Raw genomic sequence first — 21975 nt, 5'->3', positions numbered from 1 at the left:
GGGTTGGTGGCTGGGGGTCCCCAGTGCCTCAGGAAGGAGAAGCAGGTGTTGGGAAGGGGGAAGCTCTTTATGGAGGTAACAAACACACACAATCACCCACGTACAGCAGCACGGTAGAAAAGAAATGGGGTGTCCCCCACACTTCCCAGGGGAGCTGGCACCCGGGACCCCCACCATGCCAGGGGTGAGGAAGGGAGGGAGCACAGAGAGAAGGGGTGAGGGGTCCCACCCCCCCCGGGGTCCTCATGCCTGGTCCCAGAGGGTCCTGCCCCTCCACCGGCACCATGGTCCCACATCCCTGGGGGAGCTCCATGTGCTTGGGGGCAGCCCCAGGGGTAGCCCCAGCCACACCACAGGGCTGGGGGGCCTACTCCAGCATCCCACAGATGGGGTGGTGTTGAGTTAAAAACCTAATAAATACAGGGGCAAGGGGAATGGGGGGCTGCATTTCTGGGGTGCCAGCACCTTGCTCCTCACCTCATGTCCCCACAGCTGCCTTGGGGGGCTGTCCCCTCCCCACCACTGCCGGGAATATGCTGGGAGCTGGGTGCTGCCCCCCACTCAGCGTGGGGCTGGGTGGGTGTCTGGAGTCCTTATGGGGGGCAGAAGTCTGTGAAGTAGGGATGCTGAAGAGCTTCCTCTGCCGATATCCGCTGCACTGGGTTGCACTTCAAGAGGTTCTGCGGGAAGAAGGTGAGGCTGGGGGGGTTGAACCACGGGCCCCCCAGCAGCCCAGAGAGCTGTGGGGCTGCAGGGGGAGAGGGCAGCACCCCAAGAAGCTGAAGCCCCCACGGTGCAGGCTCACCTGCAGCAGGTCCCGGCCAGTTGCATTCAGCTTGGGCACCACATTGACCAGGGAGGTGGTGGCCGGGTACATGGGGTATGGCTGGGGATGGAGAGGTGAGACCCAGACCCCATCCCTGGCCCTGAGCCCCCCCAGGCTGCCCCTGCCTCACCTTGTAGTCTGGCAGCTTGGCCATGGCCGGCCACTGCTCCTCCGTGGGGGTTCCCAGCAGCGTGGGGACAACAGCAGTCAAGGGCCACCGCTGCGGCCAGCATGAGAGTCAGCCATGCCCAGCTCCCCCCAGCCTAACCCGGGCAGAGCCCCCTTCAATCCCCTGCACAGAGGGCTGTCCCCCTCCTGTGGCACTGGAAGGATATCGGAAAATCCTTTTCAGCTGGTCATCCACGTCATTACCCGGGAACAGGGGCCGCCCCGCGTTGGCCAGCTCTAGGAGCCAGAGAGGAGATGGGTCCCAAGGCCGTATGGCCCTGACAGCCCCCTGTGCCGCAGCCCCCTGCGCCGGCACTACCTGCGAAGATGCAGCCGGCTGACCACATGTCGATGGAGGTGGAGTAGAGCTTGGCACCGAAGAGCACGTCTGGGGGCCGATACCACAGCGTGACGACCTGTGTGGAGGGAAGAGGAGGTGGTGGGCCGGCTGTGGGATGGAACCAAGCCCTCCAGGCAGGAGAAGGCAATGGGTACACCTTCCAGCTCACCTCTGCTGAGTAACAGCGCACAGGGATGCCGAAGGCCCGGGCCAGGCCAAAGTCAGCCAGTTTGAGCTCCCCATTCTGTGGTGAAAGCGCCATGTCAGCAGGACAGCAAAGGAGATGGCGCAGGGGACACCCTGTCTTGCTGCCCACCCTTTGGCAGTCGCGCCTCCTTCATCTCTTCCCGTTGACCAGAAACACGAGGGACAGACAGAACGGCAAGTGGCAGATGGACAGACAGCACCTGCACCTCACACAGACACACAGCCCCAGAGCTCACCCTGTTTATGAGCAGGTTCTGGGGTTTGAGGTCTCGGTGCAAGACGTTGCGGCTGTGGCAGAACGCGAGGCCCTTCAGCAGCTGGTACATGAATGACTGTGGAAAAGAGCACGGTCCTGAGTGGGACACATCAGCCCTGTCAGGCCAGCTCTTGTAACAGCTGGTGATGCTGCAACTGGGTCCCTAAGGGCTTCCAGAGCCCCCCTGGATGCACCTTGACGATCTCTGGGTCCAGGTCTCCATTACAGCTGTCAAAATACTTCTTCAGGTCCTGGAGAAAGCAAGCAGAGCCATGCTGGGGAGCTGCAGGGACCCCAACCTGGCCTTGGCACCACTGTGGCACCGGCACTCACCTGATCGCAGAACTCAAAGACCAGGGTGAGCTTCTTGTCACTGTGCAAGACATCATGGAGCCTGCGAGGGGAAGGGTGACCCTGAGGCCCCAAACAGGGGAGACCAAGCCCAGGGAGTGAGGGCAGGACTGGAGGGGACACGCAGGACTAGAGAGGGTGAAGGATACAGGACCACGGAGAGGGAGATGCAGGACCGGAGAAGGAGATGCAGGACCGGAGAGGGAAGGATGCGGGACTCGGGGAGGGAGCAGCCCCCGCCACACTCACAGTCCCCGTTACCTGACAATGTTCTTGTGCTTGAGCTCCTTGAGCAGGCAGATCTCCCGCAGCGCCGAGCTGGGCACTCCCTGCCGAGAGAGGGGAGTGATGGGGGGGAACCGGATTCGGTATCGGCTCCGGGTGCCGGTCCCCGATCCCCTCACCTCGTCGTCATCATCCAGCCGCACCCGCTTCAGCGCCACGATCTCGTGCGTCTCCCGGTTCTTGGCCTTGAACACGGTCCCGTAGGTACCTGCGGGCGGCGGGCGGACGGGTCATTGCCACGCCAGCCTCCGGCACTGGGTTCCCGGCTCCCGCACCCACCCGAGACCCCCGCACAGCCCGGCCCCGCCGCACCTTCCCCGATCTTCTCCAGCTTCTCGTATTTCTGCATCGCGCCGCGATCCGCTCCGACCCCGCCGCTCCGGCTCCGCTCCTCGCCTCGATCCCTGGGGCCGGTCCCGATCCCGTCCCCGCCGCCGCCACACCTCCCGGCAGCCCCCGCGGCAGCCCCGCCTCTTCCGCCACACCTCCCGGCATCCCCTCCGCCCGCCACGCCCCCTCCGCCACACCTCTCCTCGCTGGCCACGCCCCCCGCCACACCTTCTCCCCCAACCCCCCCGCTCCCGCCGTGGTTCCGGGTTCGATCCCCGGGTCCGCCCGTTCTCCCGCCCCGGAGCATTGCGGAACGGGGCCCGGCCGCGACGGGGACCCCGTGGGGCTCGAGGAGAAACGGTGACCACGCCCGCCAGAGACGGTGCCGGGACCGGCGCCGGTGCCGACCTAACCGGTGCCGCCCCGCCCCGGCGCGCTCCCGCTGCCGCTTCTCCCGGCGGGGCCGCGCAGACCCGCCCGGCTCGGCGGGGCTCTCCGGTAAGCGGTGGGAGCAGGAGCGGGAGGTGGCGGGGCTGGTTCGGTTCGGTTCGGTCGGGTTCGGTCCCTGTGCTGCCCGTGTTCCCCTCGCCTGCGAGCCCCTGCCCGTCGGTCCCGTTCCGTCCCGTGCTGGCACTGCCCGACCGGCTGCGGGAGCCCCGGTCCCGCTTCCCGCCCCATCCCGGGATGGGACCCTGGGGCAGCTGCACCGGCCCGGCGGCTCCTCCTGGGGCCCCGAGTACCGGCGCGGCTGAGGCCCTTTTTTCCCCCGCTGCTACCTCTGGTATCCCGGCGGGCTCGGTCCGAGACTGGAGGGTCCCGTGGACTCCGTGGTGCCCGTTCCTGGGTCCCCCAGCTCCTTCGTCAGGGGAGGAAGCAGCACTGCTGATTACTGGCACCCTCCTGGGACCCCTGCACCCTCTCCAGCCAACCTGCACCCGGGTCCATGGTCCCCTGTCTGGGGCGTCGCACCCCGGCCTCACCCCGTCACCTGCACCATCTGTGCCACTGAGGCGCGTGAGGCTCTGCTGGACCCAGCTCTTGTACTTCAGCCCTTGGCATCTCTTTATTTGCTAGGGGGTACCAGCACGACACGAAGCAGCTCCATGCCCCTCCCTCCCGGCTTCTGAGCCCGGCAGCAACCTTCGGCAGGTGAGAAACATGAGGCTGGGAGCAGCCAGCCATCCCACATCACCGGCTCCCTCCGAGCACAGGGAGCATCCTGTGGCTCTGCCCCATCCAGGCGTGTCCCCAGGGGTGGCACAGGGCTGTCTCCGAGGGGCTGGCGCCCGCCCGGCACGGTGCTTGCCAGGAGCCGCCATGTGCCGTGCTGGGTGGTGAGTAGTGCTGCCCGCTTGCGAAACGCTGCCAGGGGTTGAGCAACGCCGGGCATGAGTCCAGCTCCTGCTGGTTTCCCACTTCCGCGCTGGTTTGGGCTCCCATGGCTCCGGAGCAGGGCCGCTCTGCCCAGAACCCACGGGGAGGGGGCAACAGGGCTGGGGTACACCAGGAGAGCCCATGGCAGCCTCTGAGTCGCTTGATACAGGCACAGACATGGACAGAGCCGGTCCCCAGTGACAGATAGGGCTGTTCCACACATCTCCTGGAGAGATCCCCGTGGTCTCTGAACCGGTGTCAGGACGCTGGATTGCTCCTGGAGGAAATTGTGTTGGCAGCTTGTTGGTGGTCCAAGGGCTGTGGGGAGGGGTCTATGCCCTGGCCCTCATCCCCATGCAGTGGCTCCGTGCAAGGGCTGCAGGGTCCCACTGTGGGATTCGTGGGGTGTCATGCCTTTCAGGGTCACTGCACCACTTCAAGCAACTGCCAGGAGCGTGGGATGTGATTGCCCTAACAACCCTCCTGGCACCGGTATCCGCACTGCTCTGTGGGCAGCCCTTCCGTCCCGGCATCCACGGGGACTGGGGGCCAGGAGCTGGGCTGGCCCTGAGCCCAAGCAGGGGCTGTGCTGGGTGGCCTTTGCCCTGTGCCCCTCACTGCTCTCCACCCCGGGTGCTACGTCCTGCCTGGCCTCATGTCCCCCCCAGAGATCAGGCCCCTCCGGCCTCATCCCTCCCTTATGCCACTGGGCTGCTGTGGTTGTCTGCAGGTGAAGGTGTATTGTAGGGTCGGCTCTGGGGGGTCCTCGCACTGGTGAAGGGCAACCCGCATCTCTCTTACTCTCCCTGCCCTGCTGTGCCCCGTGCTGCTTCAGTAAGAGCTGTGAGAGCTGCGGGGTGGATACAGGGCTCCCAGGAATGGGACGGGGGTGCTTCTCCAGTGACCCCCTGCCCGGGGACACCATCCCGGCGAAGGAAGGGAGGGAGCCGTGGGAGCTGCTGCTTAGCCGGGTCCCCGTGCCGGGCTGTGGGGCTGGGGGGGTCTGGCTGCCATCCCTGGCGCAGCCCCCGCAAGCGCACCCCTATCATTAGAGGGGACGGGTGGCCGCAGGGACCGGGCTGGCTGCCCGAGGACGCCAAGCTGGGGCTTGCCAGGGGCGCCGGGGCCGGCGGGGGGGAAGACGGGCTGCCCCCAGCTCCTCCTCACTCTCTGCCCCACATCCTCCTGCCCCACAGCCCTCGCGTGTGGCACTGCCCTTGAGGAACACTGAGCATAGTGCGGTGCAGGAGAAGCTCTCGCGCCTGCTCCTGCCCGCACTCGTGGGGCTAGGGTCTGCATCTCCTCTACGTCCCGCCATGGCTGGCCGCTCCATGGGACAGGAGCGCGGCCTCTCCGCTGGCGCTTGGCCATTCCCGGCTGCCGGCGCTCACCGCTGGCTGCCCCCGTGCCCAGCGGGAGCCGCGGTGCTGAGGTGTGGCTGCCCGAGGAGCCGTTCCCGGACTTGGCACGGCCGCTCTGTTTGGATAAAGTGGCCTGGTGCAGCCTTGCCGAAACAAAGACTCAGCGCTGCTGCCGCTGCCGAGGTTTTTTTTTCTCCTGCGCCGGTATAAAAGCTCCCGGCAGCGGCCGGCGCTTGGCAGCTCTCGTCACATTGGGGCAGAGAACGGCTGCGCACTGCCCCACACCAGGCTGCACGGGGTGGCCCACGGGAGAGGGGGTCGCGCTGGACGAGAGCCCCGCATCATTCCCTGCTGGGGCAGGTCCCCATCCCGGGGACACGGGGCCGGCAGCCTCTGCGGGGAGCCCGCGGCAGCGGGAGCGCAGCTGGAGCCGCAGCCTTGCCGGGTCGGCGGGTGATGGGGTGAGTGGGGCAGAGCTGCCTGCTGGGGCCGGAGCTGGTGGGGAACAGGGAATGGTGCATCCAGGCTCACACCCCCCCGATAGCTTCGGTGGGTGAGTGCAGAGCCCTCAGCCCTGCCGTGGGTGATGGTGTGGGGCTGTATCCAGCTCACCCCACAGACAGGGTCCCACAGCAGCCACCAGGACCAAGGGGTCAGTGCTGGTGGGTGTCCCCGGGGTGGCACATGGAGCCCAGCACCGTGCCCCTTCCCAGGGCTGGGATGGAGATAGCAGCGGGGACACCCGGCAGGAGCCTCACACAGGGGTCAGGTGCCGTACTGGGGGTTGGTGCCACATAGACTCATAGAGTGGTTTGGATTGGAAAGGAGCGTAAGATCATCTAGTTCCAGCCCTCCTGCCATGGGCAGGGACACACGTTGGGTCCGACGCTGCACAGGGGGCCCTGGCCTCTCCAGGGTTGGCCAGAGGGGTCGCGGTGGGGCTGGCAGCCATCAGGGAGCCCTGGACTGGAGTGGTCATGCCTGCCCTGGCTGTCACCTCCCTCCCCACGGTGGTGGCACTGTTATGGGTGTGGGTACGGAGCTATGCAGTGCCGTGATTCATCTCCCAGATCCGGCGGTTTCGAGGTCACGGTACGGGGACAGGGAAGGATATTTTTGGTGGTGGCTTCTAAACTTACAGTGTCTAGAAAATCTCTGCCGGGGTGGGAGCCGTGCTGTGGGCAGCCTTGTCCCAGCCCAGCTCCATCCTACACTGTCCACTGCGGTGGTGGTGGGGTGCGGAGCCCCAGCTCCCTCTATGAGGTGGGCACTCAGGAGGTTCTCGGGGCAGTGGGATCTCCTGGAAGTGTCCCAGACCAAGCAGGTGAACTGGGCAGGAGGGAGTGGGAGCAGCTGGACTATGCCATGAGGACCCCCTGGAGCACCCCACAGTTGGCAGCCTCAGTCATGGGGCATGGGTGCTGCCCAGGAAGTGAGGGGCTGCAGGGGTTCTGTGTGGTCTCCTGCACTCTGGTCCTCAGGAGTGGGCAGGGGAGCTGCGGCACACTGATGTTCCTCACCCCCCACCCCCCACCCGCCCAGCCTTGAGGACCGTTTTGGGGAGCAGGGAGCTGGGGCTCGTGCTCTGTCCATGCAGGTGGGGATCCAGTTTGTGGCCACCATGACTGCTGGCAGTGCTGGTGAGAGCTGGTCAGTGGTGCAGGGAGTGGTGCAGACCCTGGGCACCATTCGGGAGCGGATGCTGGTGCAGCCTCAGGGCAGTGCCAGTGCCTGGGCGGCTCTGCCAGAGTTGGCTTGTGGCTCCCATGCCTGGGATGTGAGCACCCTGAGGAGCAGTGGAGTGAGTGTGGCTGTGCCAGACCAGGGACAGGACAAGTGGGAATGGCTTTAAACTGACAGAAGGGAGATTGAGATGGGATCTGAGGAAGAAGTTCTTCCCTGTGAGGGTGGTGAGGCCCTGGCACAGGTTGCTCAGAGAAGCTGTGGCTGCCCCATCCAGGGCCAGGTTGGACAGGGCTTGGAGCAGCCTGGTCTGGTGGAAGGTGTCCCTGCCTGTGGCAGCAGGGTTGGAAGTGGATGGTCCTTAAGGTCTCTTCCGACCCAGACCATTCTGTGATTCTATGATTCTATGGTTCTTTAGCAGGGAAACAGTGGGGCAAGTGTGGGGGTGCAGACCCCTCCTGGGGGAGCTAGCCCCATCTGGTGGTGGGCTGCATGGCCCAGGATCCTGGCTCCCCCCTTCCGTGGGTCTCGCCATGCCAGGTAGGTTGAGGAGCTTGGGGCATGTCCACCTGGAGTCATGGGCATAGCCTGGCCTGCACCAGGCTCACCCCTGTGCAATGTCATCTGAAAACTGGGCACAATCAGTTCCTGGGGGGTGGCTGCCAGCTGGAGGGCTGGTGAGGGACATGGCATGTTCTCCATGTCACCCAGCCATGCACGGGCAGGGGGTGGCAAATGTGGCTCTGGCTGCTGGCCAGATGTGGTGCGGTGGTCACTGTCAGCCTCCAGCTGTTGGCACAAAGGTGTGTGGCACATTGTTTGTGTGTGAGATCCCACATCTGGACCTGTTCCTGCCGCTGCTGTCCCCAGCCCAGGTTTCATGGGTTGACAAGGTGCGGTGCTGCCCACGGCAGCAGGGTTCCCGTGCCACCAGCGCTGGGCAGCAGGCTTTGGCTGGCCCCTCCATCCCTCGCATGTTTGGGGTCAGTGCTGCTGAGGGGGATGCCCGGTGTGGACAGGCTGCCCGGGTTGTGGCATTGCCTCAGTTCCCACCTTGCTAGCGCGGCTTCCCCTCCCAGCCCATGCGATGCCGGCGGTGGGTCCCGGCGCAGCAGAGTGCCGGGGGCATGCGAGCCCCGCGGGGCAGCCCCCATAGCGGTGTGGGGCGTGGGGCCGGGCCCTCTAATCGCCTCAGCGGATCAGGCAGGCAGGCCAGGGCCGGTCCCAGGAATGCGACTCCGGCACCGGTGGGAGCCGCCGAGCCGGCTGGCGCACAGGCGCTGATCGGAGCCAGCCGGTAATTAGCGGCGCGGCGTTGGCAGCCCGTGGAGGTATCTGCGGACCTGCCCCGCTTATCGGAGCGGCCTGTTCCCTCGCACAAGGGGCCATTGTGCTCCGCCGCCGGCCCGGAGAGGCCGCACTCGGGGCGCGGCGTGCCGCTGACACCTCAGTCCTCCCGCCGGCATGGCCCGTGCGTGTAGCCCCGACCCTGCTGCCCCGTGGCTGCGACCGGAGCTGCTGAGGTGGTGGCACCGCAGCCGTCCTGGGCACCGACATGCGGCTCATGGGACCTGTCCCCTCGCTCCCCCCCCTCCCCTTCCCATCCCGGGGTGCAGGAGCACGGCGGGGCAGGCGGGCACTGACCCGGCGCGGTGCCTGGGCAGCCGCGGGAGCTCCCGGTGCGGGCTGGCTCCAGGCTCCTCTCTGCAGGGCTTGAGAGAGCCGCTGCGCCGTTGTCGGCCGGCTGCCCAGTCGTGCCTGCTGGGTGACTCAGCCACCACCATCACCATGGAAAGCAGAAGTTGTCCTCCCCCCCCCGGTGCCCGTCACCCTTTCCAGCAGGGCCAGGCCACAGGCTCCCAGGCGCCGTGTGCCCTCTGCACCATCCTGCTGGGACCCACAGGGGCACTGTGGGCGTTGGGCTGGCGGGGCCTCGAGGGTCAGCAGGCTGGGAGCCCCCGTTTTTGAGTGATGGGCCAGGATCCAGGTTCCCCATGCTGAGAGGTGGTGAGAGTGTGGCTTCGGGCTGCTTCCCAGCTTGGTGTTCCCAGAGAACAATCCCAAGTGTGTTCCCGGGGCTCTAATCCCCGTGAGCTGCCAACGGGATTAAACCCAAAAAGCTGCTTAAGGCCGGGAGCAGTGAGTGCCTTCCCATGTCGGACCCCTGGCACTTGCTGGCCATGGTGGCCGAGGGATGGGTGGGATGATGGGGGCACCATCCCGCGGGAAGCTTGGCACAGCGGTGATGCCAGTGGGGCCCCTGCGATGTGTCCAGGATGGCACAAAAGGCTCTGTGTCCAACACTACTGACCCTCCCCGTGGGCTCTGCCCCCTCTCTGGTGCCTCAAAGCCCCCTATTCCCTGTGGCTGCTCACTGGCACCATGGAGCCCTTGCTGGTCCCAGTCTTCAGGTCCTTAGGTCTGGAGAGGATGCAGCTAATGGGGTGCCCTGTGCAGGGAGAAGGACCCCACAGCACCCCCGCTGAGTCACCCAGCACAGGCAGTTTGAGGGTCCCACCAACACTTGGGGAGGGGGAGCGAAAGCACCAGCTAATTCCCCCATAGTTCCAGCGCATTAGGTGCACTGGTGAGACTGGAGCTCTGCCAGATCAACTCCCTGCTACCTGTGCCATGGTGGGGGGCATGGCGCTATGAGGTGCCTATGGGGTGGGGGTGGGGGGGGTGGCCCTTTCTGAGTAAGGGGGGGAATTCTGGCTGCCAGCTCTGGCTGGCGGGTGCCCTGGGAGAGCGGTGTGGCAGGTCAGCTAATCTGCGCTCACTCGGCTGGAATGTGGATGTGCTGGCTCTGGATGGGGAGTGGGGATTAGGGAGCAGCTGGAGTCCGGTAGCACGGAACATAGGAGAAGAGATGATCCAAGGCTGTGGTCAGGCTCAAGGAGCTGCGGACTCACTGAGTCTGCAGCTCCTTGAGCCTGGCCACAGCCATCATGCCCATGGGGGACAGCATGGCAGAAGGGATGCTGGTGACGAGGATGGTGATGGTGAGCCACCCATGTGAGATGCAGTCATCCGTCACCACCCTCCTCAGTCCCTACCATCACGTGGGGCCACCTCCTGTGGCAATAAACCTGGCACACAAGTGCCGGAGGAGTCAGCCTGGTGCCTGGGGAGCTGCCGAGGGGCAAGTGTGGGGCGAGGATGGCCAGTGGGCAGGTGTGGGGGGCCGGGATGGGGGTGCTGGGGGCTGTGGCAGGGGCAGTTGCGGATGCTGCCCTCCCGGATCTGGCTCTTTGCCTGCACCCTGTGGGGCTGGGCTCATGCCTGGGGTCCTGCTGGGGACGCCAGGCCCCCTCCTGCTTTCCCGGCTCCGCTCCCCTCCTGGCGTTTGTCTTGGCCTCTGCTCTCCTGCTCCTGCCATCAGCCAAGACAAACCAGCCTGGGGCCAGCCCGGTGCTTTCCTCCGGGCAGACCTCGGTGCAGTGGTGGCACGCTGTGGAACAGCCCCTCGGAGCATCCCCGGCTGAAGCATTCCCAGCTGAAGCATTCCCCTGAGCGCCCATCTGTGCCCACAGGTTATGCTGCCCCGAGAGCGTCCCCTGAGCCCCCGTGAGAAGGAGAAGGGCTAAGCCGGCATCCCGGGGCACCACGCCAGCACCATGACCCACTCCCAGGTATCCTCTGAGATCCACCACATCGTCTCCTCTGCCTTCCAGAGTGTAAGTGCTGCCTGCGGTGGGCACAGCCCCATGGCTGCCTGGGGAGGGAATTTAGGGGGCTGCACCCCTCTGCTGCTGCCCAGCTGGGTGAGGGGTGCCTTGGCACAGTCCTCCCACTCTGCTGTGCCGTGGGGTGCTGCCCCATTGCACGGCCGTGCACAGCAGCCACCCCGGGATAGGCTGAGCCAATGGTAGGTGCCCTTGACGGGGCACAGCTCTGCCGGTGCCGCACATGGTGCCATGTGTGTGGTGCCACAGTGCCAGCGCCACGGTGTGGATCCGTGGGGCTTCCCAGAGCAGAGTTAATGATTAACCCTTTGCGTCGCGCTGCACGACTGCCCGGTGCCATTGGGCAAGTCCCCGTTGCCGCACACGTGACCGGCAATGGGACCTGCGGCCCCTTCCTCACGGCTCCATCACCCATGGATTTCCTTCTGGCCGCCCGGGTAAGCCGCGGCCTCACCTGGGCTGCCAGGCTGGCACATCCCTCATCCAGAAACACACGTTCCCACCTTCCCCAGGGCTGAAGCTGGGCCTGAGTGTCCCGCGGGCGAAGGAGCATGCCGGGAACATGGGGCATTGCCCTGGGAAGGGGAGCTGGCCTGGGAGGAGCTCAGTAATCCAGGCTGGGGATGAGGTGGCATTGGGTGTCACTGCGAGCACTGCTCTGGAGGAGCCAGGCCATGGGGGAGGTGGGGAGGTGCAGTGAGGTCAGGGCGGGGAGTTCAAGGTCATTTTGGGGATGGCAGGAACCTGGGGCGGGGACGTGGGGGCCGGGAGGTTTTTTGGGGGGAGCTGCCTTACCGGGGCTTGAGGATGGAGACTGGCGAGTTTGTGGGGCACAGTGCAGTGGGCCAGGGGGTGCTGCGAGGGGGTTGCTGGGGTAGGGGAAGGGCCACAGCAGGGGCATGGTGTGAAGCTCACACATCAGCCTCACACCATGGGGCTGTGGGTGTGATGGGACCACACAGGTCTGCCTGTTCCTTGTCACCCCACTGTGGTGCCCCATCCTGGGCTGGGGGCTTTGGGGTCATCACATGGTGGGGAAGGGGACAAGGACATGACACCTGGGCCAGGATGTGCCCAGGTACAGGGGGCTATGGGGCCGTCCCCAGGGGGTGGGTGGCACCCCCACCGCTGCTGCCTGAGGGTGTCCCCAGCAGGGGATGGTATGTGGGGTGCCCCCATCCCCACCCCGGCCACCACTGGGTGGCACCGTCTTCCTTGTCCCACTTCTCCCGGTGTCCCCATCCCCATGTCCCCCCACCCGGGGGTCTGGTACCTACCTCATCCCGGGAGTCACAGAGGGGTCGTGGAGGGGGTGTCCCCTGTGTTGCAAGCACTGCGGGCAGGTCTGGGGGACCGGGAGGCGGGTCGGCAGTGCAGTTCCAGCAGGGGCCAGGAAGGAGGGGAGGCAACGCGCCAGCATGGGGGCTGCTTTACCGGGAGGGGGTGGCCGTACATCACCGGGAGCTGCCGACCTGACCCCTACCTACATCCCCGAAGGGGGAATGCAGTGCGCCCCGGAGAGGGGGTCACTGTGCGGCCACGAGCAGATCCGGTGTGGTGCGTTCCCGGGGGGGGGGGGCGTGCGATACCAGGGGGTGTGTGGGGTGTGTCAGTGCATTCCGGGGGGGGGGGGGGGGGTGGGGGGGTGGTGGGGGTTGCGTTCTCGGTGGGGTTAATGCATTCCCGGGGGTCGGTGCAGTGCCGGGGGGCATGGTGCATTGCCTGGCGAGGGGCGGGCCGGAGCCGGGCCGGGGACCGTGCATTGCTGCGGGGGTCAGAGCAGAGCCGGGAGGGGAGGGGGTGTGCGATGCATTCCCGGAGGGACCGGAGCTCGGCGGGGGGGTCGGTGCGTTCCCGGGGGCCCGTGCATCACCGGAGGAGGTGCGGCTGTGCGTGCCGGGGGCCGTGCATTGACGGGGGGTCGCTTCGCTCCCGGGGGGCCAGAGCTCGGCTGGGGGGTCGGTTCGTTCCCGGCCCCGGCGCCGGTGCTGCGGGCGCAGCCGGTGCCCTCTGCGGGCCGCTGTCACCTTGAGGCGGGCGCGGGGCGGCTCCGTCAATATTTGGCGAGGCCGGAGAAGGAGCCGCCGCCCCCCGTCCACCGCCCCCCCCCCTCGCCGCCCCCATCCCCAGCCGGGCCGGGCCGCGCCGCCCCGATAAAGCGCTGCGGGAGCTGCGGCGGGAGCGCGGCTCCGCCATGACTCAGGTAGGGACGGGCGGGGACGCGCTGCCCCCCCCAGCATCCCATCCCCCTGCCCCCCCCATCTCCGCAGCCCCGCACTCCCTGTACCATCAGCACCCTCCCCCTCCCAGCCCGGGAGTCCCCCCCTTGCACCCCAGCACCCACAGCTGCGGTGCACCAGCAGCACCCAGCAGCTCTGGGGTGGAGGTACAGCACCGAGGCACCGCAAGCACAGGGTTTGGGGTACGAGGTGCGGGCATAGCACTAAGGGTGCTGGGGGTGCATAGGCGTGCACGGTAGCAGGGAATAGTGCTGGGGGTGCATGGCACCAGGGCATGGCGCTGGTGTGCTAGGGGTGCAGGGCTCTAGGACATGGCACTGGGGGTGCATAAGGGTGCACTGCACCAGGGCATGGTACTGGAGTGCTGGGTCCGGGCTGACTGGGGAGCGCAGCATTTGGGGTGCCCGGGCACATGTAGGGGGAACGTGTCACCAGAGATGCGGGTCAGGGAGCTGGTCACTGGGTGCTAGGGTACTTTTCAGGAGACCAGAGCGCTGGATCGCAGTGCTGAGTCTAGGGGTGCTCTGGGCTGGGGCACAGCGAGTGCACATCCTTTGGGTGCAGTGCCTTTGGGGACCTCAGAGAGCCGCCATCAGGGTGCGCAGGGGGCTGGTGGTGTGGCAGGTGGTGGTGCTGGCTGCCCACTCAGCCCTGTGCCATCCCACAGCCTGAGCAGGAGGCGCTGGGCGCAGGCTCGCCTGTTTTTGGGGAGGAAGAGGAGGAGAAGGACCTGAACAAGGCGCTGGGTGTGGAGCGCTTCGAGGAGATCCTGTGCGACACGCACCCTCGCAACGCTGAGGAGGCCGGGCGCAGCTATGGCGAGGAGGACTTCGAGTGTGAGTGGGGCTGGGGCAGCAGGCAGGTAGCGGGGGGGCAGCGGGCAGGCAGCGGGCAGGGCACCGACCCCGTGCTGTCCTCCACAGACCACCGCCAGTCATCCCACCACATCCACCACCCACTGTCCACGCACCTTCCCCCTGACACCCGCCGCAAGAAGGGGGTGCCAAAAAAGGTCAAGAAGAAGCACGCCCGTGCCTCTGTCCCTGGTGAGACCCCCACCATTGAGGAGGCCGAAGAGGATGAGGATGAGGCGTGCGACACAGAGACAGAGAGGTCGGCAGAGGAGCTCCAGCAGCCCGGCCCACCTGAGGCAGTGCAGGTGAGGCCAGGGCTGGGTGCGGGGGCCAGCCCTGGAGCTTTTAGGGCCACAGCCAAGGTGCCAGAGCCGATGGTGCCTGTGGCCAGGAGTCACAGCTCTACAGCAGCCAGTTCCTCCCATGCCCCGTCTCAGTTCTTCCTGCAGGAGGATGAGGTGACTGAACAGCGGGCCGAGGATCCAGTCCCCCCCCCAGTGCTGCCTGGGTCCCCCCTGAACCCTCGTGGGTCCACGTCCCCCAAGGAAGCCCAGGCAGGCAGGTGAGTGGGGCTGGGGTTGGGCAGCACTGGGGCTCGCCTGGGGCTTAGGGGGTGGCAGCCCCCTCTGGCTGCCCCACAGTGGGTCTGGGGGACACAATGGGGGCTCAACTCTGAGGTGGGAGCCTGCCTTGCAGCCCCAGTGCAGAGGAAGGAGAAGCAGCAGAGGGAGCAGCTGCCACCGCCGAGGCCGGCTCCCCCGGTCGCCCCATTGCCAAGTCGCAGCCAGGGCACCGCAGCTACAACCTGCACGAGCGGCGGCGGATCGGCAGCATGACGGGCGCGGAGCAGGACCGGTACCAGAAGGTGCCGACAGATGAGTCGGAGGCCCAGACGCTGGCCTCTGCTGACCTGGACTACATGAAGAGTGAGTGGGGGGCACCCTGCACCCCAGAGACTGTGCTGGCAGTGGCTGTTGGCACAGCTGGGGCCGAGCCGTGTGCCAGGTGGCTGGAGCTGGAGGCAGCGGTGGTGCCTCTCCTGGGTGCTTGCAAGCCCCTGGCAAGTTGCAGCTCTGGGACTTAGAGGGCTCAGAGCTCCCCAGGGAGCGCTGCCTGCAGCGGGGTCCCATGTGGATGGGCACACACAACCCTTGGCACAGGGATCTGAGGTGACCCTGGTGTGAGGAACCACCTCTGCTCCTGCTTGTCACCACTGGCACCAGAGAAGCAGCAACTGTGTGACCCCCCAGTGCCACAGCCCTCACCGGTGCACAGATCCCATCCTCACCTCCTCGCCACACTGAGTGCCACGCTCATGGACCCTGGGGCTGTGATGGTCCTTGTCTGGCCTTGGTCCCTCTACTTCAGCTGCCAGCCTATGGCTCCCCATGACAAGTGCTGGGACCCTGGGCTCAGGGCTGTGAGCTCCGCAGGTCACCCTCCCACCACCATCACTATCCTCCCTGTCCCTGACAGGTCACCGCTTCGAGGATGTGCCGGGGGTGCGCCGGCACCTTGTCAGGAAGAGTGCCAAGGCGCAGGTGGTTCACGTCAGCAAGGACCACAAGGAGCCCATGACACGGCACCGCAAGCAGGACCGGCAGCCCCATGAGGTGCGGGGACCCAGTGTGGGATGTTGGGCAGGGATGGGGTAGCGGCTGCACGGGTGCATCTCTGACTGACCAGGCCATGCTGTCAGGTATTTGTGGAGCTGAATGAGCTGGTGGTGGACAAGAACCAGGAGCTGCAGTGGAAGGAAACGGCACGCTGGATCAAGTTCGAGGAGGATGTGGAGGAGGAGACGGATCGCTGGGGCAAGCCACACGTGGCCTCCCTGTCCTTCCGCAGCCTCCTGGAGCTGCGCAAGACCCTGTCCCACGGTAGGGAGGCAGAGGCGGCCCCACGGACCCCTGGGGGGTGTGGGGGTCCCAGCTGTGCTTGTCTCAGCCCCCACTCCCTGCCCAGGGGCTGTGCTCCTCGACCTGGACCAGAAGACGCTGCCAGGGGTGGCTCACCAGGTGGTGGAGCAGATGGTCATCACCGACCAGATCCGGGCTGAGGACCGTGCCAACGTGCTGCGGGCGCTGCTGCTCAAGCACAGGTTAGTATGGGGGGCACTGGCCCAGAGCCCCCCCTGCAGGCTCTGCTCCCTGCAGCCTTGGGGACCACACTGTCCTCAGATCACTGGCAGGGATAGCTCTGCCAGAGCCACCCCAGACAGCCCTGGCTTTGTCCCACAGCCACCCAAGCGATGAGAAAGACTTCTCCTTCCCCCGAAACATCTCTGCGGGCAGCCTGGGCTCCCTGCTTGTGCACCACCACAGCACCAACCATGTGGCTGAGGGCAGTGAGCCGGCTGTCACCGACCCCCTCATTGCTGGCCATGCCGTGGAGCACGACACACGGGTCGATGTGGAGCGGGAGGTGAGCTCAGCTCCCGTGGCTGTGCCACACCATCCCCAGCCCTTCCTCCCTGCCTGCATCACTCCTCATCCTCAGGAGGGGCCCTCACACCAGTCACATTGCTCCTCTGTCCCCACAGAGGGAGGTCCTCACCCCCACCCCCCCAGCTGGCATCACTCGCTCCAAGTCCAAACACGAGCTGAAGCTACTGGAGAAGATCCCTGACAATGCTGAGGCCACGGTGGTGCTTGTGGGTACGGAGGGGTGGCAGGGGGTGGGAGGGTGGGCAGCAGTTGGAGACCACGTGGTGGGCTCCCACCATGGCCCCCTGTGCCCCACAGGCTGTGTGGAGTTCCTGGACCAGCCTACCATGGCCTTCGTGCGGCTGCAGGAGGCGGTGGAGCTGGATTCGGTGCTGGAGGTGCCCGTCCCCGTGCGGTTCCTCTTCGTGCTGCTGGGGCCCAGCAGCACCCACATGGACTACCATGAGATCGGGCGCTCCATCTCCACCCTCATGTCTGACAAGGTGAGAGCCACATCCCCACTGGGGCCACAGGGCTCAGGGACCCGCAGCATCCCTGGGTGGGCACCCTGACCCTGCTGTCCCCACACCAGCAATTCCACGAGGCTGCGTACCTGGCTGATGACCGCCACGACCTCCTCAATGCCATCAACGAGTTCCTGGACTGCAGCGTGGTGCTGCCGCCCTCTGAGGTGCAGGGTGAGGAGCTGCTGCGCAGCGTCGCCCACTTCCAGCGCGAGATGCTGAAGAAGAGGGAGGAGCAGGAGCGAAGGCTGCTGCTGGAGCCCAAGTCCCCCGAGGAGAAAGGTGCCAGCGGCGTGGGATGGGGCAGGGTGAGGGCCCCAGCCAGCAGGGTCTCACTGTCCATCTGTCTGTCCATGGGGCACAGCACTGCTAAAGCTGAAGGTTGTGGAGGGTGACAGCGAGGAGGAGGATGACGACCCCCTGCGGCGCACGGGCCGGCCCTTTGGGGGGCTGATCCGGGACGTGCAGCGGCGGTACCCCAAGTACCTGAGCGACTTCAGGGATGCGCTGGACCCACAGTGCATTGCAGCCGTCATCTTCATCTACTTCGCTGCACTGTCACCGGCCATCACCTTCGGAGGGCTGCTGGGTGAGTGCTGGGGGTGTGGGTGCCATGTCCTGCCCCATGCGTGCTGCAGGAGGGAGCAGGAAGGAGCTGTGGGGCTGTGATGCTGGGGTTGAAGGGCTCTTTCCCACTGGATGTGCCTGAGCCTGTCCTGCCCGCAGGGGAGAAGACGCATGACCTGATCGGGGTGTCTGAGCTGATCATCTCCACATCGCTGCAGGGCGTGATCTTCTGCCTGCTGGGCGCCCAGCCCCTGCTCATCATTGGCTTCTCAGGGCCTCTGCTTGTCTTCGAGGAGGCTTTCTTCACGGTGAGCCCCGGGGACTGGAGGGGTGGGGGGAACATTCCTGCTGCTGTGGGGCAGACATCATCCCCAGCCCCACTGCTTCTCCCACTGCCCGGAGCTCTGCCCCAGCTCTGCTGACCCCAATCTGTCTGTTCTGCAGTTCTGCACCTCCAATGACCTGGAGTACCTGGTGGGGCGCGTCTGGATTGGCTTCTGGCTCATCCTCATCGTGCTGGTCATGGTGGCCTTCGAGGGCAGCTTCCTGGTGCGCTTTGTCTCCCGCTTCACCCAGGAGATCTTCGCCTTCCTCATCTCCCTCATCTTCATCTATGAGACCTTCTCAAAGCTGGCCAAGGTGAGCTTGCACAGCCGGGGCCAGGGTGTCTCTGGGGGTGGGGCTGGTGGGACCAGACTGAGCCTTGCTGTGCCGCAGATCTTCCAGGAGCATCCCCTGCACGGCTGCGTGCAGGTGAACATCTCAGAGGCAGAGGCATGGAGGAACAGCAGCACAGCCCCAGCCAACGGCACCGCCAGCCGCGCCGCAGCCAAGGTGACGGGGCAGCCCAACACAGCGCTGCTCTCACTGGTGCTCATGGCCAGCACCTTCTTCATTGCCTTCTTCCTGCGCAAGTTCAAGAACAGCCGGTTCTTCCCCGGACGGGTGCGTGGGGCAGGCGGGACGGCGGCACGGGTGCTGCTCGGGCCCTGGGGTGAGCCCAGCTTTGGGGGTAGCGCTGAGCTGGGGCCGGTTGCGCAGTGGGGCTGGGGCTGGGCTGATGCTGCTCTTCCCCCAGATCCGGCGGCTCATCGGGGACTTTGGGGTGCCCATTGCCATCCTGGTGATGGTGCTGGTGGACTACAGCATCCAGGACACCTACACGCAGGTCAGTACCAAACACCCCCCACCCTGGGGGCAAGAATCCCCCACCCTGCACCCCCTGGCCCCCATTTGCCTGCTGCATCCTGGGTGCAGGTCAGTGGCTCCTGGCATTTGCTGCACTATCTGTCCCCACCACGGCTGCTGTGGTTCTTGGCCACCTCTGGCTCCAGCATCTCGCTTTTCATAGAATTATAGAATCAGACTGGTTTGGGTTTGAGGGGACCTTAAGCTCCTCCAGTTCCAACCCCCTGCCACAGGCAGGGACACCTTTCATGAGACCAGGTTGCTCCAAGCCCCATCCAACCTGGCCTTGAACACTGCCAGGGATGGGGCAGCCACAGCTTCTCTGGGCAACCTGTGCCAGGGCCTCACCACCCTCACAGGGAAGAACTTCTTCCTCACATCTCATCTCAATCTCCCCTCTGTCAGTTTAAAGCCATTCCCCCTTGTCCTGTCCCTTCCTGCCCTTGTCAAACCCCCCTTCTCCAGCTTTGTTGTTGGCGCCTTTAGGCACTGGAAGCTGCTCTAAGGTCTCCTCGGAGCCTTCTCTTCTGCAGGCTGAACAAGCCCACCTCTCTCAGCCTGTCTTCCTCTCCCCACTTTGCTGGGAGCCCTTTGAGCCTGGCTGCAGCAGGTCCCAGTGCCTCCATGGCTCATCCCATGCCCCAGCACCCCTTGCCATGGGAGAGCCATGGGGCAGGGGCAGAGCTTGTGTGTGCCCCCCAGCATTTCTCACCCCCTCCTGCAGAAGCTGAGCGTGCCCAGCGGGTTCTCGGTGACAGCCCCGGACAAGCGTGGCTGGGTGATCAACCCCCTGGGTGAGAAGAGCGACTTCCCCGTATGGATGATGGTGGCCAGCGGCCTCCCTGCCATCCTCGTCTTCATCCTCATCTTCATGGAGACCCAGATCACCACGTGAGCACAGCAGTAGTGGTCTGGGGGCCCTGTGGGGCGGCGCAGGGCATGAGTGGGGCAGGGTGTGCCGTGCCAAGCTGAGCTGGGCCATTCCATGTCCTGCTGAGCTGTGCCATGCTGTGCCGGGCTGAGACATGCCAAACTGTGCTGTGCCGTGCCAAGCCCTGTCAAGCCACGCCGACAGTCTGCCCTTGTGCCCAGGCTGATCATCAGCAAGAAGGAGCGGATGCTGCAGAAGGGCTCTGGGTTCCACCTCGACCTCCTGCTCATCGTGGCCATGGGTGGCTTCTTTGCCCTGTTTGGGCTCCCGTGGCTCGCTGCGGCCACGGTGCGCTCTGTCACGCACGCCAATGCCCTCACCGTCATGAGCAAGGCTGTGGCGCCCGGGGACAAGCCCAAGATCCAGGAGGTGAAGGAGCAGCGGGTCACTGGGCTGCTGGTGGCTGTGCTTGTGGGTAAGCACATCCCTGACTGCTGTGGGTCCCCTGCCTGCCCTGCTCCATCCCATGTGGCCATGGGGGGTTCTGGGCAGCTGTGGGGAGCTATGATGGTGCAGGGAGCAGCACGAGGAAGGCTGGGGTGCCCTGAGCCCTGTCTAAGTGTCATGGCCATCCTGTCCCGCATGGGCACCAGTGACGCAGGACCCTCCCCAAGCATGGCCATGGGAGGTGACCAGGCAGGGAGGACTGGGCCAAGCAGCGTGGCTGACCCTGCTCTGTCACAGGCCTGTCCATCGTCATTGGGGACCTGCTGCGGCAGATCCCACTGGCCGTGCTCTTTGGGATCTTCCTCTACATGGGTATCACCTCCCTCAATGGCATCCAGTTCTACGAGCGCCTGCAGCTGCTGCTGATGCCCCCAAAGCACCACCCTGATGTCACCTATGTCAAAAAGGTCAGGGGGACCCAGGGGAGGTGTCCTAGGGGTGGGGAGCTCTGCTGGGGGTCGGAGGGGGATGCAGGGGTCTGACTTGGCACCGATGGCTGCCCCCATGCAGGTACGCACGCTGCGCATGCATCTCTTCACCGGGCTGCAGCTGGCATGCCTGGCCGTACTCTGGGCTGTCATGTCCACCGTGGCCTCCCTGGCCTTCCCCTTCATCCTCATCCTCACGGTGCCACTCCGCATGTGCCTGCTCAGCCGCATCTTCACTGACCGGGAGATGAAGTGTGTAAGTACCCGCTCCGTGCCCCGCGCTGTATCCCTCATCCCCACGAATGCTCTGGTGGGTGATGGCCGGACCCCTTGCTGCCCGCTCAGCTGCCATCTCCCCACAGCTGGACGCAGATGAGGCCGAGCCCATCCTGGATGAGCGGGAGGGTGTGGATGAGTACAACGAAATGCCGATGCCGGTGTGACCGTGTGCCAGCAGCGAAGCCACCCACAGCTGCAGGGATGTGCCCGGCCAGGCCCCTGCGCTGCTGCCCTGCACGGGACTGGGGGCAGCCGGGACGGGCACCCCACGCTCCCTGTGCCTTTGGGGGACCCTGCCAAAGAGATGCTGGTGCACAGCCTCGCCACGGTGGGACTCCCGCAGCCCTCCCACACCATGCAGGGTCCCATGTCCCCTTGGGGCACATCCTCACCTGGCCATGGGGCAGAGCCCCCCCCAGCTACCCCCCAGCAGAGCTGTGGGTCCTGGCCCGGTCCCAACCCCTCTGCAGTCCCCGGCCCTGGGCTCCCGCCAGACAATCAGGTGTTGCCTAATCCCACTGTGTTTTATTTAACAGAGTAATCTAAATGGCAATAAACAGCTTTATAACTAGCACACCAGGTCGAGGGGTGCCCACGTGGTTGGGGCTGGAGGCGCTGGGGAGCCCCATGCAACCCTGCCCCATGGCTGCGTAAGGGCAGAGCTGCAGGCAGCAGCATCCCAGGCACCAGGTGCTGCTACTGAGGGGACCCCCATGGCAGACAGCCGGTGCCTGAGCCCTGGGCTGCCAGGCCGGGGGTCCCCTTGTGCTGTGCCCAGCACAGGCTGGGGGCCAGCCACCGCCTTGTCCTAATAAACAAAAAGGACTTTGCACACTTTTCACCGGTTTTATTGTAAATTTAACCCCCCACTTCCCAAGCCCCCCCCTCCTCCCGGCTCAGGGCCCAGGGAGCAGCCCCCCCTGTGCAAACCGTTGGCCCTGCAGGGTCTGTCACGGCTCCTGGGACCCCGCAGTGGGGGCCAGGCCCAGCCCTCCCTTCCCACAGCAGTGCTGGGAGCACAGGGATCCCCCAAAGCTGCCAGGAGACCTGGCCAGGCCCCGCTGCAGCAATGCTTGCAGACAGCGCTGGGGGGGGGGCAGTGTGGGACCCGTCATCCCCAGCACCCAAAGACTCCCCTACGCACCCAAATCATACCCCTTCCCCTGCTAACACAATAAATAATCTCACACTACCCCAGCCCCACATCAAGGAGAAGGTGCCCAA

General features: G+C 65.6%; 2 protein-coding genes across 8 annotated transcripts; one reads left to right on the top strand and one right to left on the bottom strand.

Moving 5' to 3' along the window:
• Positions 1-48: 48 nt before the first annotated feature.
• Positions 49-2901, bottom strand: CDK5 (cyclin dependent kinase 5). Its single transcript, XM_062618177.1, has 12 exons — positions 2746-2901; positions 2553-2641; positions 2410-2477; positions 2131-2191; positions 1992-2048; positions 1778-1873; positions 1504-1578; positions 1314-1410; positions 1162-1231; positions 957-1017; positions 806-886; positions 49-680 (listed from the first exon to the last, which is right to left on the bottom strand). Exons 1-12 carry the CDS (start codon positions 2780-2782, stop codon positions 594-596), a joined length of 879 nt encoding a protein of 292 aa, XP_062474161.1. The 5' UTR covers positions 2783-2901; the 3' UTR covers positions 49-593.
• An 85-nt stretch (positions 2902-2986) lies between these two features.
• SLC4A2 (solute carrier family 4 member 2) lies at positions 2987-21581 on the top strand. Of its 7 annotated transcripts, none has more exons than XM_062618166.1 (24): positions 2987-3261; positions 3838-3912; positions 10715-10813; positions 13775-13943; positions 14031-14266; positions 14399-14523; positions 14658-14887; positions 15438-15574; positions 15661-15841; positions 15927-16062; positions 16202-16385; positions 16504-16618; positions 16706-16890; positions 16980-17193; positions 17276-17500; positions 17638-17786; positions 17923-18117; positions 18196-18423; positions 18557-18646; positions 19391-19557; positions 19759-20012; positions 20282-20451; positions 20555-20728; positions 20835-21581. In XM_062618166.1, exons 3-24 carry the CDS (start codon positions 10799-10801, stop codon positions 20913-20915), a joined length of 3660 nt encoding a protein of 1219 aa, XP_062474150.1. In that variant the 5' UTR covers positions 2987-3261; positions 3838-3912; positions 10715-10798; the 3' UTR covers positions 20916-21581. The 7 variants fall into 7 exon arrangements, with proteins under 7 accessions (XP_062474150.1, XP_062474147.1, XP_062474151.1 ...); XM_062618163.1 differs by having other exon boundaries at positions 10715-10858; XM_062618167.1 differs by lacking the exons at positions 2987-3261; positions 3838-3912 and adding an exon at positions 5712-5959.
• The last annotated feature ends 394 nt before the right edge of the window (positions 21582-21975 follow it).

This window comes from Pezoporus occidentalis, unplaced genomic scaffold (genome assembly GCF_034315485.1).
Source record: "Pezoporus occidentalis ecotype Australia unplaced genomic scaffold, CSIRO_AGI_Poc_V1 ctg2, whole genome shotgun sequence".
Lineage (NCBI taxonomy): Eukaryota > Metazoa > Chordata > Aves > Psittaciformes > Psittacidae > Pezoporus > Pezoporus occidentalis.
Note: the sequence above shows the minus strand (reverse complement) of the source record. Positions and strands in the feature narration are given on the sequence as shown.

Coding starts and splice junctions, on each gene's coding strand:
- SLC4A2 (XM_062618162.1), top strand. CDS start 11,047: ATGGTAGGTGCCCTTGACGGGGCACAGCTCTGCCGGTGCCGCACATGG. Junction 17,194..17,275: donor CAAGTCCCCCGAGGAGAAAG/GTGCCAGCGGCG, acceptor CATGGGGCACAG/CACTGCTAAAGCTGAAGGTT. Junction 18,424..18,556: donor GCCGGTTCTTCCCCGGACGG/GTGCGTGGGGCA, acceptor CTCTTCCCCCAG/ATCCGGCGGCTCATCGGGGA.
- CDK5 (XM_062618177.1), bottom strand. CDS start 2,782: ATGCAGAAATACGAGAAGCTGGAGAAGATCGGGGAAG. Junction 2,192..2,409: donor AAGCACAAGAACATTGTCAG/GTAACGGGGACT, acceptor TTCCCCTCGCAG/GCTCCATGATGTCTTGCACA. Junction 1,232..1,313: donor AGCCGGCTGCATCTTCGCAG/GTAGTGCCGGCG, acceptor TCTGGCTCCTAG/AGCTGGCCAACGCGGGGCGG.